Source organism: Chelonia mydas, chromosome 6, assembly GCF_015237465.2.
Source record: "Chelonia mydas isolate rCheMyd1 chromosome 6, rCheMyd1.pri.v2, whole genome shotgun sequence".
NCBI classification, from domain to species: domain Eukaryota; kingdom Metazoa; phylum Chordata; order Testudines; family Cheloniidae; genus Chelonia; species Chelonia mydas.
This window is the reverse complement of record NC_051246.2, coordinates 84315975-84332308: the sequence shown is the minus strand read 5'-3', so window position 1 is coordinate 84332308 and position 16334 is coordinate 84315975. Positions and strand designations below refer to the sequence as shown.

The window sequence follows — 16334 nt, the reverse complement described above, 5'->3', positions numbered from 1 at the left end:
ATTGCAAGATATTTATGTGCCAGATGCTCTAAAGATTCATATGTCCCTTCATGCTGCAACCACCATTCCAGGGGACATGCGTCCATGCTGATGACAATCCAAAACAGTGCAAACTGATGCATGTTCATTTTCATTATCTGAGTCAGATGCCACCAGCAGAAGGTTGATTTCTTTTTTGGTGGTTCGGGTTCTGTAGTTTCCACATTGGAGTGTTGCTCTTTTAAGACATCTGAAAGCATGCTTCACACCTCATTCCTCTCAGATTTTGGAAGGCACATCAGATTCTTAAACCTTAGGTCGAGTGCTGTAGCTATCTTTAGAAATCTCACATTGGTACCTTCTTTGCATTTTGTCAGATCTGCAGTGAAAATGTTCTTAAAATGAACAATGTCCGAGACTGCTATAACATGAAATATATGACAGAATGTGGGTAAACCAAAGCAGGGGACATAAAATTCTTCTGCAAGGAGTTCAGTCACAAATTTAATTAATGCATTATTTTTTTAAGGAGCGTCATCAACATGCAAGCATGTCCTCTGGAATGGTGCCCAAAGCATGAAGGGACATACAAATGTTTAGCATATCTGGCACATAAATATTTTGCAATGCCGAATACAGAAGTGCCATGCAAATGCCTGTTCTCACTTTCTGGTGATGTAGATAAGAAGAGGGCAGCATTATCTCCTGTAAATGTAAACAAACTTGTTTGTCTGAGCGATTGGCTGAACAAGGACTAGGACTGAGTGGACTTCTTGCCCCAAAGTTTTACATTGTTTTCTTTTTGAGTGTAGTTATGTAACAAAAAAAATCTACATTTGTAACTTGCACGTTCATGGGAAAGAGATTGCACTACAGTACTTGTATGAGGTGAATTGAAAACTACTATTTCTTTTATAATTTCTACAGTGCAAATATTTGTAATAAAAAATAATATACACTTTGATTTCAATTACAACACAGAATACAATATATATGAAAATGTAGAAAAACACCCAAAATATTTAATAAATTTCAGTTGGTATTCTATTGTTTAACAGTGCGATTAAAACTGTGATTAATCACGATTAATTTTTTTGAGTTAATCGCGTGTATTAACTGTGATTAATCGACAGCCTTATTAAAGAGAAGTTTTGAGGAAGAATTTGGTGGTGGCTGTACAGATTTTGACTGGGAGTTTCTTCTACTTGAAAGTCATGGCAGAAACAATGGAAGTGCTTGTCAGAGAAGTGGAGAAGTTGGGAGATTCAGGCTATCTGGCAGCAGAGCCAAGGCGAGGAATGATAAATAATGAGTGATTATTATAAATAATAAGTTGAATAGGTAGATTTGGACCAGTGCTTTAAAAGTGCAGCAGGTCAAAATAACCTGCAGGCCCAGGATATAAAAATTCTAAGAGGCAAGTCTGTATTGCTCAGGGGTGCACATTTTTAATACCATCTGTTTGGCTGTTTTTCCCACTTACCCACTGCATGGGAACAAGAAGCAGGTGGAGCTCTCTTCTTTTCCCACCACCCCGCCAACAACCCAACCTGGGGGTCGAGGCGTGGCGGGGAGGAGAGAACAGAAAGAGCCCAGCAGCTCAGAGCGGCTCTAATCTCTCTGTCCCCTTCACTTCTTCCTCTGCTGAGTGATGGGATGGCACCTCTGCTTCTCCTCTTGCTCCTTCTGGGCAACATCCAGCCTTCTAGGGAAGGGAGAGAGGGGATCCAGCTACAGGCTCCCATAGACCTGGGAGGTGGGGATGAAAAACCCCAAGACCTGGAGGAAGAGGAGGTGAGGCTGGGGAGCAGAACAGATTGGGTCTGGAGGGGGAAAAACAGATGTGGAGATGGAACAGATCAGGGACTGGAGGGAACAAAACTGATAAGGGGGCTGGAGGGTCAGAATTAATTGCTAGACAGGGGGATGGGCAGATGTGGGGATGGTGGAAGTCCCCTTATTTCAGACTACTTTAAGCTCTAGTTAGGATTAAGCTTAGAAAGTGACGCAAGAAGTTTGTGTTTGATGCCGTGGGAAAAGAAGGCAGTGTAGGGAAGGACTTAAAGAGAATGCTGATGTAGTCCAAATGACAAGCCAGGAAGATTATTTTAGTGGCTGCATCTTGAATGAACTTGAAGGGGGACAAGGTTGCAGGCATCCAGGACATACAGGAGGAGATAACAGAAGTCAATGCATGAGATGATCAGATTTGGACAAGATTTTTAGTGGTAGGGGCACAGAGAAGAGGTTAGATCTTGGAAATGTTGTGCAAGATGAAGCTACAAGATACAGATGTGGCCTGGGAGATATGTGTTCTTGACTGAATTTTATTCATGTCCTTTAAAAATGTTTTCCCAGAACAAAAGCATATTAGTTTGTAAGCCTACTTAATTAGGTGCTTTGCTTCAAATAAAATTAATAAAAATTTTAATATTGCAAAATGATGTAGCTAAGTAGTGAATGATAATCTTTGGAAATACACATTGACTGGGGAAGAAGTTATTTACTTGAGGATTTTTAAATACTAATGTATTGGACATTTTTCTCTCCTGTCAAATTTGACGGAGGTGTAGAAAATAATTTTCGAAAGTGACGTGGTCAGTTAGAAACCTAGGTCCTTGTCTACACTAGAAAGGGTTTTCCAGTTATCACCACGCCCAGTGGAGATGCAGCTTATGCTGCCAAAATATGTGGCCTGACTTTTAGAGGTGCTGAAAACATGCAGTTTCCATTTTAATCAGTTATTTTTTTCTCTTTGTCTTTAAAATCCTAGGTCAATAGTGCTATAAGTATTTTCTCTATTTTGAAATGAGCCATGCGATAATCGTATGTAATTTTCAGTTAAATAAATTCTACTAAGTTACAATCCGTTTCTTTTTTTAGCTATCAAAACCTTTGTTTCCTATTGTGGTGGTCTTCTTACTGATGAAGTTATTCAGAGACTACTTCCTCCCCTCCCATGTGCTGTGGATTTATTGACACGGTAAATGCATCATTATGTTTTTAAATGAAAGTAAGCCGTAATTTTATGTTAGAAAGTGCTGTAGAATATTCCTCTGGTATCTTCCTGATATGATGGATTGTTTAGACAGATAAATAGACTTTTAAAGTGTTATCTTACAGAGTACAAAAGCTATAGCAGTGATGTAAATAAACTGGTACAGTACTATGGTCTTGCCTTCACTGTACTGGTAGCTCAAGCTATAATTCAAGTTCTGCGCCTAACTCGACTCATGTACACACACACACAAATTTCTAGCTCATGTTACGTGGTGTTTTAAGATCAAGTTATCTGGCCCATCGTGAGTGAGGGTTAGGGCTGTAGGGTTAGAAGTTGAAGTTCCAGTACAGCTGATGCTGGAGCTAATAATGCAGTGGGGATGCAGCAACTCCAAGCTACAGTTACTCTTCAGTGGCTAATCCAATTACTCAGATGCTAATCAAATTACTTTGTGTAGCTTGAGTGTTTCTCATTGTTGTCACTCTCATGCTCTCACTTAAGCTAGGCTAGCTCCAGTTACTCAAGATAACTGTTGTAATGAAGACAAGTAGAGCCCTACAAATTTGCAGATATCCACAGACCATTTTTGCAGAACGGCTGCAAATACAAATTTTGTATCTGCACAGGACTCTAAATACAAGCCCTATGTCTTGTGTGTTGCATGTCATGCTAAGAAACGAAACATGAAATAACTTTTTTTTTCGTCCGACACCATGTTTGTCCGCAATATTTTTATTTTTCATTGTTTTTGCAATCAAGTACAACGCTAATAGTGACATTTTCTTGTTTATGCACATACCTGGATAACATTTTTGTGTGCTGTTTATACACATAGCAGGATAGTATTTATGTGTGCATCTGTTCCATTTCGTAAAACAAATATATACACAGTGCAAAATTACTCTAGAGACAGAAATGGTTTATAAATGGACACTTTTTGTATTTATGTTGTTCTTCAACGTCAAAGTTGTTTTTTTCCCCTCCTTTGTGTTCAGTATTTTAACTGTTCTGTCACTCGAGATCATTAATGTCTATTAGCTTTTGGATCTAAGCTAGACCATGGTGGGACAAAACTACAAAAAGGTTAACTGCAAGAAAGACACGTAAAGTACAAGACAATATAAAAGCTTTTCATATTTCTACAATAGTGCATAAAAATACAGCTTGGGAATAGGATACCAGGGTTTCATGAGTTAATAGAAATGTAAGCTGCTTGTTGGTATGTTGGCATTGCAAATTAGGCAGCATCTCTAATGTATGTAGCCTCAAGGGTGGTGAATACGAATTACAGTACAAATTAAAGCAAATCTGTAACTGAAAATTGTGACATAACCCTTTATCTCTCTTTAACATATGTCATGTGTCTTCTGTATTTTTTCAAGGCTCCCTTCAATACATAAAATGTATGGAAATGCTTTAAAAACACCAGCAATGACTTACAGGCACAGACTTTATGAATTATTGGCTTTATTGCCCCCAAAGACTTACGAAGGTATGTATTTTCTTACCAAGAAATACAGTTTTAAGTGATAAATACTAAGGGTTCATTTGTGAGTTTTCACTTTAATAACAAGTGTACAACTAGCAAGATTTGTTTTCATCTTTTTTCTGAAGTGCCCATTGTTATATTTTCCAAATTCACATTTCACAGAATTGCATTGAAGCCACGCTGTTTTCAGTTTCCTGTTTGCAACACACTTAATCTTTTAGGATCACCCTTTCCTTCTATGAGAAAGCTATAATTTTGTCCTGAATTTCTAGAAAATTGAAAATAGGCAACCTTTATCATTTTAATTCAACATTAGAGTTCACTCACTATGATAGGACTCACTGAAAAGTAAAATTAGTAAATCCCGGAGGAATAACTTCAATATAAACCAATTGCACATCTATTAAAATAGGTTTAATTTACTTTGAATTGCTCTGACTAGGCCATTACATTACAAATACATTAATCTGGGCCCTGTAGATTGCTGGACCTAAATTTTACCTCAAATGTGTAATAGCTGAATCTTAAAACAGACTGACTCTTCCATTGCAAGACATAATTAGCAGCATTTTAACCTGATTGTTAAAGGTCAATAATAACTTGAATAGCTTCGTACCAGACTGCTCATTTTAATTAATCCAATTAAAACTTCTGTCTTTGAATTTTTTCTTTTGTGTGTAGAGTTTTTGTTTTTATTTTTTAATGTTACCATTAATTTAGTTTGCAACAGAATTAAGTGTGGAAAGTGCACAAATTCATTGTAATAGTCATTTCGTGATCTGGAAGGTAGAGCTGGAGTGTTAGGCAACTGAGAGCTGGAGAGTGAGACATTTCTCCAGGGCAGAGGGGAGCATTCACCTCTCTGCCATCTGCATTTTGCTGTGACCTCAAAATCCTGAAGGGATTTCTCACCTTAATATAATCCACTCCACCGAGCGGTACCAGCTAACCAAACTTTTAGAAGGATAAATCGTCGTCATCTCATTTTAAGTTGTAATACTGGAGACATGGTATAATATACATTTGTGAATGGAGTTAAAAAGACAAAAGATGAGCTACTTATTTCCCTTTTCATTAATTTTACTGAAGGAGCAAAACTTTATAGAATTAAAATTTTATTTTTCTTTGTAATATTTGGGAATTATTTAATGCAACTGAAAAATAGGCAATGTAATAGCATCTGACGTGTTTAGGCCTGAATAGAGTAGTGCAAGTGCAGTGCCCACCCCATGTTGATGTTGCAGCGATCTAGAACTAACAAACAAAATGCATCAAAAGACATATTCAAATCAGTAGTCACATTGCTAAAGACACTGCAAACAGCCTGAAACCTATTATGTCTTGAGCTCATGCAGAAGAAATATATAAAAGTAATTCTTCCTGACAGTTGTCCTGAAGCTGTTTATCCACTTGGAACACAATAATATGGAAATATAAAGGTTAGGATATGGAGTAGTTTATTTTCCAAGTCCTTTGGATTTTAATACCATTAACTATATTTTTTATCTAATGAAGCAAAATATGTTTTACGGAGAAGCTAACTACAGAGATGTTTTTTCTTTCTGTGATAGATTTTTCTCTATATTACCTCTCTGCAAATGCTGCTTGTTTAATATTTCCTGATAGACATGTTAAAGATTTGCGGTTTTTTTAAAAATTAAGTATATCTGAAAACAATGTGATTTCTGGTTAAACCAGTTTTATGTGTTGGAAAGTGCTCAGTGATATTGTACTTCTGTTTTGCATTGTGTTGCTTTTTTCATGGCTCAGGCAAGCACAAAGGATGAGAAACTTGTAGCAATTCATAGTTTCCTTTTTGTTTTTTATATTTCTGTATATTTTGTATGGTCTGAAAACAATACTTTTTGTCAAGCAGCTCATAATGGCACTTCTTGTCCTCCTTTTTATAGTTCCTGTGTAGTACTGTCTAAACCAGTTGTGAAATGGGAGGCATTCATTCAGTTCTGTTTTTCTTAATGAGACAAAGATGAACAACTAGAAATAGATCAACTTTTCTTCCGTCTTTCAATTTTCAGTTATTCTGTATTGCCATAATATTGTTTAAAAGACAATACGTGGACAGGTGGTTGGGGCTAGAAAATGCAGGGTAGCCCTTTGAAAGGTGATTTGAAAAAGATTATTCAAGAATTGGGCTTATGGTGTTGTGTTTCTATTTTCTGGTTTTGCTTCTTTTATATCTGAAGTTCCCTGGTTTTGTTGAAGATCTTTCGTGTGTCTCAGAATATGTTTATTGTGAGCATAAGCCTTAATTGAAAGGGGGGAGGTTTTCATTCTTTATTAACAAATATGATATTTATCAAAATGTTAATTAGTCATTGAAGCATATGTAGAAGCAGGGGTGAAGTAATAAAAGCATGGGTGGTAGGGACAAGTGGGGAACAGGATCAAAGAGTCAAATATATGTGCCTTCCCCTTTTGGCTGGTCCACTTATAGGATAACAGTCTACTATTGCTGCCAGTTACTCTAAAGGTCCCAACCATCCTAATGAACTATGTAGGCGTCACTATAGTTCCACATGATGGAATTGTTTTCAGTTTGCTTTTTTAAAATCTTGAGAAAGTTCAGTGCCACTGAATGAGTAATAACTGTATGTGATCATTTAATTAGAGATTTTTATCATTACGGTTGCACAGGAAAACATATTTCCTAATTTTTGCATGTTTGACTTCGCAATTCTAATGTTCTCATAAATGGGGGCAGCTGGGGATCTGAATGTAATATCGGTTACTCCTGGGGGAATTCTGTGCCACTGCGTTCGTGCAGAATTCATTTCCCCCACAGATTTCTTTGCTTTCCAGCCAAAAAATGACTTCTGACAGGCAAGCAAAGAGATGCCTCAAGAGTGGTGTCACACCCCTCCCCAGCAGTGTAGGCACATTGTTTTGGGTGCCTGGAGCAGCTGGCAGAGAGGTAAATGACCGTGGGGGCGGGGCTGGAGATGCCCCAGCCAGTGGCTCCTACCCTGCACTGGGCTTAGCTGCTAGTCCCTGCTGGGTTGGGGAGTACTGGACTTCCTCTTCCCCTGCAAGGAGCAGTGGGGCCTGGATCAGACCCACCCCCAGAAACCTTCCCCAGCTTCGGGAATCTCCACCCTCTCCCACACACTTCCTTCCCCCATCGCTCCTCAGCTGTGGGAGGAGGGGTCCATGTTCAAGGAACTGCTATTCTGTCTGACTAACCCCCGTGCATCTGGACCCAGCCATACCCAGACCTCCCACCAAGCCCCCATCCTGCTGAGCCTCACTATCTGCATCTGGAGCCCCCCCACCGATCCCCACATCCAGATCCCCCCTCTAGACCCCACCCCTGCACCCAGACCATCCCGCACTGACCCCCCGCACTCGAACCCCCACCCCAACAAGCCCCACCCCCTTTGTACCCGGACCACTCCGACAAGCCCCCCACACTCGGATCCCCACCTCACTAAGTCCCATTCTCCCAGCACCTGGATACTCCTACTAAGCCCCCCGCCCCGAACCCCATCCCTCCCACACACCCCAATCACCCCTGATGAGCCCCAACCACCTTCACCTGGATCCTTCTCCAGAGTCCTATTCCTGCTGCACCCGGAACCCCTCAGTGAGCCCCTGTGCATCCAGATCCCCCATATTCAGACCCCCCATCAAGCCTCCTGCACCCAGATTGCCCCACGCAGAACCCTCTCACCCCACACCTGGATCCCCCCCACACTAAGCCCCTCCACACTTGGATCCTGCTGGGCTGAGCCTGTCTGCGTACACCTGGATCAGGGACCAGGTCTGGGCGTGCATGTGAGACTGTCCCTCTCACTTACTATTTGGTGCATCTGGCATAGACGGACAGGACCCTGGGGTGTTTCTGGGGCAGGCTCAGCCCTTGCACTTGTCATGGTTCGGTGCAACCTCACTGTGTCCATGTCCCAGGGGCGAGGGGCCTCCAGGGGGATTTCCCACCTCTGTGCAGCCCGTGGCCTGTACTCCTCAGTGCCATGCTGGTGCCTCCACATTTATTTATTGACCAAATATGCAGAATTCTGCAGAATTTTAATTATTTTGATGCACACCTTTTATTTTTTTGGCAGAGAATTCCCTCAGGAGTAATCTGTATAAGGGGTGTGTGTGTGTGTGTGTGTGTGTGTGTGTGTGTATATATGTATATATGTGTATATATGTGTGTGTATATATATATATATATAAAAAGCTTCATCTTTGTCAACTATCTCTTTAAGATCACTTGGGATAGTGTTTGTCAACACAGTAGCTGTAGCTGACATAAGTCTGGTTTTATGGTATTGCACCAGAATCATAGAATATCAGGGTTGGAAGGGACTTCAGGAGGTCATCTAGTCCAACCCCCTGCTCAAAGTAGGACCAATTCCCAACTGAATCATCCCAGGCAGGGCTTTGTCAAGCCTGATCTTAAAAACTTCTAAGGAAGGAGATTCCACCACCTCCCTAGGTAACGCATTCCAGTGCTTTACCACTCTCCAAATGAAAAAGTTTTTCCTAATATCTAACCTAAACCTCCCCCACTGCAACTTAAGACCATTACTCCTCATTCTGTCATCTGCTACCACTGAGAACAGTATAGATCCATCCTCTTTGGAACCTCCTTTCATGTAGTTGAAAGCAGCTATCAAATGCCCCCTCATTCTTCTCTTCCGCAGACTAAACAATCCCAGTTCCCTCAGCCTCTCCTCATAAGTCATGTGTTCCAGTCCCCTAATCATTTTTGTTGCCCTCCGCTGGACGCTTTCCAATTTTTTCATATCCTTCTTGTAGTGTGGGGCCCAAAACTGGACACAGTACTCCGGATGAGGCCTCACTAATTTCGAATAGAGGGGAACGATCACGTCCCTCGATCTGCTGGCAATGCCCCTACTTATACAGCCCAAAATGCCATTGGCCTTCTTGGCAACAAGGGCACACTGTTGACTCATATGCAGCTTCTCGTCCACTGTAACCCCTAGGTCCTTTTCTGCAGAACTGCTGCCTAGCCATTCAGTCCCTAGTCTGTAATGGTGCATGGGATTCTTCCATCCTAAATCCAGGACTCTGCACTAGTCTTTGTTGAACCTCATCAAATTTCTTTTGGCCCAATCCTCTAATTTATCTAGGTCCCTCTGTATCCTATCCCTACCGTCCAGCGTATCTATCTCTCCTTCCAGTTTAGTGTCATCTGCAAACTTGCTGAGGGTGCAGTCCACGCCATCCTCCAGATCATTAATGAAGATATTGAACAAAACTGGCCCCAGGACCGACTTTTGGGGCACTCCACTTGATACCGGCTGCCAACTAGACATGGAGCCATTGATCACTACCCGTTGAGCCCGACGATCAAGCCAGCTTTCTGTCCACCTTATAGTCCATTCATCCAGCCCATACTTCTTTAACTTGCTGGCAAGAATACTGCAGGAGACCGTGTCAAAAGGTTTGCTAAAGTCAAGGAACAACATGTCCACTGCTTTCCCCTCATCCACAAAGCCAGTTATCTCATCATAGAAGGCAATTAGATTAGTCAGGCAGGACTTGCCCTTGGTGAATCCATGCTGACTGTTCCTGATCACTTTCCTCTCCTCTAAGTGCTTCAGAATTGATTCCTTGAGGACCTGCTCCATGATTTTTCCAGGGACTGAGGTGAGGCTGACTGGCCTGTAGTTCCCAGGATTCTCCTCCTTCCCTTTTTTAAAGATGGGCACTACATTAGCCTTTGTCCGGTCGACCAGGACCTCCCCCGATCGCCATGAATTTTCAAAGGTAATGGCCAGTGGCTCCGCAATCACATCTACCAACTCCTTTAGCACTCTTGGATGCAGCGCATCCGGCCCCATGGACTTGTGCTCGTTCAGTTTTTCTAAATAGTCCCGAACCACTTCTTTCTCCACAGAGGGCTGGTCGCCTCCTCCCCATGCTGTGTTGCCCAGTGCAGTAGTCTGGGAGCTGACCTTGTTTGTGAAGACAGAGGCAAAAAAAGCATTGAGTACATTAGCTTTTTCCACATTCTCTGTCACTAGGTTGTCTCCTTTATTCAGTAAGCGGCCCACACTTTCCTTGACTTTCTTCTTGTTGCTAACATGCCTGAAGAATCCCTTCTTGTTACTCTTAACATCTCTTGTTAGCTGCAACTCCAAGTGTGATTTGGCCTTTCTGATTTCATTCCTGCATGCTTGAGCAATATTTTTATATTCCTCCCTGGTGATTTGTCAAACCTTCCACTTCTTGTAAGCTTCTTTTTTGTGTTTAAGATCAGCAAGGATTTCAGTGTTAAGCCAAGCTGGTCGCCTGCCATATTTACTTTTCTTTCTACACATCGGGATGGTTTGTCCCTGTAACCTCAATAAGGATTCTTTAAAATACAGCCAGCTCTCCTGGACTTCTTTCCCCTTCATGTTACTTTCCCAGGGGATCCTGCCCATCAGTTCCCTGAGGGAGTCAAAGTCTGCATTTCTGAACTCCAGGGTCCGTATTCTGCTGCTTTCCTTCCTTCATTGTGTCAGAATCCTGAACTCGACCATCTCATGGTCACTGCCGCCCAGGTTCCCATCCACTTTTGCTTCCCCTACCAATTCGACCCAGTTTGTGAGCAGCAGGTCAAGAGGAGCTCTGCCCCTAATTGGTTTCTCCAGCACTTGCACCAGGAAATTGTCCCCTACACTTTCCAAAAACTTCCTGGATTGTCTGTGCACCGCTGTATTGCTCTCCCAGCAGATATCAGGGTGATTGAAGTCTCCCATGAGAACCAGGGCCTGTGATCTAGAAAAATTATTCCAAATCATACTCTTATAGTGGTGACACTTGAATAGCTTAAAATATGCTGACTCTAAATACTTAGTGCCATTGTGCTTTATGTACAGTGAGGCAAAGACCTGTCTAAAAGTTAATCTGATAAAATGAAGAAAATTATTTAATACCCTATAGGTTAAATTACTGATCAAAATATCATTATACTACTTGCTGCTGTAGTCTATTCATGCTCTTCTTGATGAGTGCAAACTCCTGAAATATGAGGGTATATACTACGCTTCTTGGCTATCTATATTACTGGAGGACAGATAGCTGATCACCACACTCATAGACTTTAAGGCCTGAAGAGACCATCATAAACCTCTAGTCTGACCTCCTGCACATTGTAGGCCACAGAACCTCACCTGCCCACTCCTGTGATAGACCCATAACCTCCGGCTGAGTTATTGAAGTCCTCAAATCTTGATTTAAAGACTTCAAGTCATAGTGAATTCACCATTTACACTAATTTAAACCTGAAGGTGACACATGTCCCATGTTGCAGAGGAAGGTAAAAATACCTCAGGGTCTCTGCCAGTCCAGGTCAGTTGGACTTTAAGCATGTGGGCAAGACCCAGTCGCCAGACACCTGGGAAACAATTCTTTATAGTAACTCAGAGCCCTCCCCACCTAGTGTCCCATCACGGGCTGTTGGGAATATTTGTCTGCATGTCATTGTAGGCAATCTCATCATACCGTCCCCTCCATAAACTTATATGCTCAGTCTTGAAGTCAATTAGATTTTTTGCCCCCACTGCTCCCCTTGGAATACTGTTCTAGAACTTCACTCCTCTGATAGTTAGAAACCTTTGCCTAATTTCAAGCCTAAATGTTGATGGCCAGTTTATATCCATTTGTTCTTGTGACAGCATTGGCACTTAACTTAAATAACTCCTCTTCCTCCCTGCTATTTATCCATCCATGTATTTATAGAGAGCAATCAAATCTCTCCTCAGCCTTCATTTGGTTAGGCTAAACAAGCCAAGCTCTTTGAGTCTCCTTTCATAGGGCAGGTTTTCCACTCCTCTGATCATCTTAATATCCCTTCTCTGCACCGGTTCCAGTTTGAATTCATCTTTCTTAAATATGAGACACCAGAACTGCACACAGTATTCCAGATGAAGTCTCACCAGTGTCTAGTAAAATGGTACTAACACTTCCCTACTTCTACTGGAAATATCTCACCTGATGACCCTAGGATTTCATTAGTGTCATGTTGGCGGCTCATAGTCATCCTGTGATCAAGCAATACACCCAGGGCTTTCTCCTTGGTCGCTTCCAGCTGATATATCTCCAATTTATAGCAAAAATTCTTATTGTTAGTCCCTAAGTGCATGACCTTGCACTTTGCACTATTAAATTTCATTCCATTTCCATTACTCCAGTTTTCAAGGTTCTTCAGTTCTTCTAATATGATATTCCGGTCCTCCTTTGTATTGGCAAAACCTCCCAACTTTGTGTTATCAACAGATTTTATTAGAGCACACCCACTTTTTGTGCCAAGGGCATGCATGAAAATGTTAAATAAAATTGGTCCCAAGACCTATCCCTGAGGAACTATGCTAATAATCTCCCTCCAGGCTGACAATTCACCTTTCAGTATGACCCATGGTAGCCTCCCCTTTAACTAATTCCTTATCCACTTTTCAATTCTCATATTACTCCTCATCTTCTCCAATTTACTAATAATTTCCTATGTGGAACTGTATCAAATGCCTTTCTGAAATCCAGGTAGATTAGATCTATTGCATTTCCTTTGTCTAAAAAGTCAGTTATCTTCTCAAAGAAAGAGATCAGGTTGGTCCGGCATGATCTACCTTTTGTAAAACTGTGTTGTATTGTATCCCCATTACTGTTTACCTCTATGTCCGTAACTACTTTCTCTTTCAAAATTTGTTCCACAATCTTGCATGCAATTGAGGTCAAACTGGGCTTGTAGTTTCCCAGATCATTTTTCGCCCTTTCTTAAAAATTGAAGAATTGCTAACAAAATACCTGTCCTAGGATATGACCGAGTTTATGGATTCATTAAAAATCCATGCTATTGGGCTTGCAATTTCATATGCCAGTTCCTGTAATATTCTTGGATGGAGAGTATCTGGCCCTCCAATTTGGTCCCATTAATCTGTTTGAGTTTGACTTTCACATCAGATGTGGTAATTTCTACTTCCATATCTTCATTTCCATTAGTCACTGTGGCAGTACCCCTAAACTCCTCATGACACTTATTAATAACTGAGGCAAAGTATTCATTTAGGAGTTGGACCTAGATCTGCGGTTCTCAAACTGTGGGTCAGGACCCCAAAGTGGATAGTGACCCCATTTTAATGGGGTCGCCAGGGCTGGTGTTTAGACTTGATGGGGCATGGAGCCAAAGCCCGAGGCCTGGAGCTGAAGCCCAAGCTGCATCTGCTGGGGCCGAAGCACAAAGACTTCATCCCTGGGGAGTAGGGCTCAGGTTGCAGGGCTGAAGCACTTGGACTTTGGCGCCTCCTCCCCTCCCCACAACCTCACCGCTTGGGACGGTGGGGCTTGGACTTTTGGCCAACCCCCACTCCCCCGTGTAGGGCGACAGGGCTCTGGCAGGCTCAGGCTTCAGTCCCCCTTCCTGGGGTCATAATTTTTGTTGTCAGAAGAGGGTCAAAGTGCAATGAAGTTTGAGAATCCCTGACCTAGATTATCTTTAACCTCCACATCCTCAGTGCTTAGCAGACCCACTTTTTCTTTCTTTGGTGGGTGTTTTTTGTTTTTTATAGATCACTATAGAAACGTTTACTATTGATTTTAATTTCCTTTGCAGGGTTTTGGCAGTTCTCACTTTTCCCCTACAGTTTCTGACCTCTAAGAGGTAGCTTTCCTTGCCAATTCTTCCTGTCTTTCATTCCTTGTAGGCTTTCTGCTTTCTTGTAATAACCTGTTTGAGATGCTTGCTCATCCAGCTTGATCTGCAGCCCTTCCCTACAATATTTCCCCTTGCTTCAGATAGTTTCTGCAACTTTGACTTAAAGTAATTCCAAGCCTCCTCCACATTCAGATCCTTGAGTTCTCCACTCCAGTCCACTTCCTTAACTAATTCCCTTAATTTTTTCGTTTGCTCTTTTGAAATCAAGGACCCTAGTTGCAGATATATTTTTGTTTGTCCTTCCAGTTAGTTTGAACTGAATTGGCTCATGATGACTTGAACCAAGGTAGTCCCCTATAACCAGTTCTTCTGTGAAGTCCTCACTACTCACGGATTTATTTATTTTTTTATTTGGTGTATGCAATCCGGTCAAGACAAGCCACAGCATTCTTATCAACAGTGTTCAAGGCACAAAGACCTCCAGGAAGTTGAGTCATTTTGCAGTTCTCAACAGTGTGTGTTATGGTTTGTCATAGTGGATTGTCTCTAAAACACTACTGAAATTCTGCTGCAGCACAAATACCATCTTTGGTATGAAACCGATTGAGAAGGCTCCATTGCCTTAATGGTAAATAAAACCCAGGTTGATGTAGAGTAGGGGCCCAGATAAGATGATTATTTGTCACTTTCTCTGCGGATCATGAAGCTGTATCATAAATCCCTCACCGAGTAAACTTACTCACAATGGGCATCATGAGGGCAGACGACCATGTGGTGAATTAAACAAGTCTTTAGTTAATGGTAGATGTGACATATCACGCAGTTTCTTTGCTACTCTTTCCTCTCTGCGAACTGGGTGGAGCAATATTGCAGAGACCTGGTAAGCATGGTAGAGGAGTAGATTTAAGTGTGCCTGAAATAATACGCATGGTGAAATTAAGTTGTACATTGATAATCCTTGTGTGAGATAAGCGAGTCCATACTGTAGTGCAGTAATCCGCCACTCACCAATACCAAACATAAAACGGCATCACCTCTTGTAGGTTTGGTGACAGTTTGGTGGCGAAATCTGTTCGCTATCACACCCAGGAAAATCTAGGCCCTACTATTATTGGTAGCACTTGTTCTCCAATCTATATCTGGGAAATTAGTCTCACATAATCACACAATTCCCAATAGTATTTATTTCATTAAAAACATTAAAGAGGTCTCTATTGATATCCAAATCAGATCCTGGGGGTCTGTAGCATACCCCAAGTACTATCTGAGGAAAGCCTCTGGTAGCTTTCTTCCCCAAAGTGACTTTGACCCAAACAAACTCTGTTTTATCCATTCCATCACTTCTGATTTCTTTACAGTCTACCTCATCATTAATATACAATGTTAGTCCACCACCTTTACCTTTATTTCTGTCTTTCCTGAACAGCACATACCCTTCAATACCTGGACTTCAGTCATGACCTGTGTTGCCTGTAAGCTGTGCACTTGAGTGGCTGTGCAGGATAGATTTAAGTGCTGCCCAGCTGATTAGGAGAGCGTGCACAGCCGACAGCGTGTGTTCAGGTGCCCCTCCTCCCACGGTGCGCCATCCTGCAGCTGCTCCTGCGACCATCCTGCTGACTGTGCCAAGGGGAAGGGGAGGAGGATGCTGATGTTAGGGTGTCCCTCCCCATTCCTGTACTCCATCTCTGCAGAGCAGGGCAGAGGGGACACAGCCTGACTCAGGACTCAGAGCTGCTGCGGGGAAGGGTGAGTGGCTGAGTGCCTTTCTTAAACAGACAGTGCACTGTTTCTGAGATTTCCCCAGCAGCCAGCTCACACAGTCTCTATCTGTCTGTCTGTCTCTCTCTCTCCCCCACCCCCTGCCCATGTACCCCAACTCTGCTGAGCGGGGAAGGGGAGACAGCAGGGCTCAGGACAGAGCAGGAGAGCTTTCAGTGAGTGTCTTAAAGAGACAGCGCAGGGCATCTCTCAGAAACTTTCCCAGCCACCAGCACACTTGCTCTGTGTGTGTGTGTGTCACACACACACACTCTCTCTCACTCTGTGTGACAGACACTCAGTCTCTGTGTCTCACACACACTGTCTCTGTGTCACACACTCACACACACTGTCATTCTACTGCAGAGTTCCCCAAACCGTGGGGCGTGCCCCCCTAAGTGGGCGCAGAGGAACTTTCAGGACGGCACAGCTGGGGCCTTTGCCAGCCCCCACTGGGAGCATGGAGGGAGCACCACCCA

The 16334-nt window shown here is 42.4% G+C and overlaps 1 protein-coding gene across 16 annotated transcripts in view; it reads left to right on the top strand.

Moving 5' to 3' along the window:
- Nucleotides 1–16334, top strand: part of HEATR5A (HEAT repeat containing 5A) — a 125267-nt gene that overhangs the window by 39933 nt on the left and 69000 nt on the right. For all 16 annotated transcript variants that reach the window (XM_037900563.2, XM_037900561.2, XM_043549699.1 and 13 more), the window contains 2 exons: nucleotides 2863–2962; nucleotides 4363–4472. In XM_037900563.2, coding sequence (XP_037756491.1) covers nucleotides 2863–2962; nucleotides 4363–4472 — 210 coding nt within the window. The remainder of the gene's footprint in view (nucleotides 1–2862; nucleotides 2963–4362; nucleotides 4473–16334) is intronic.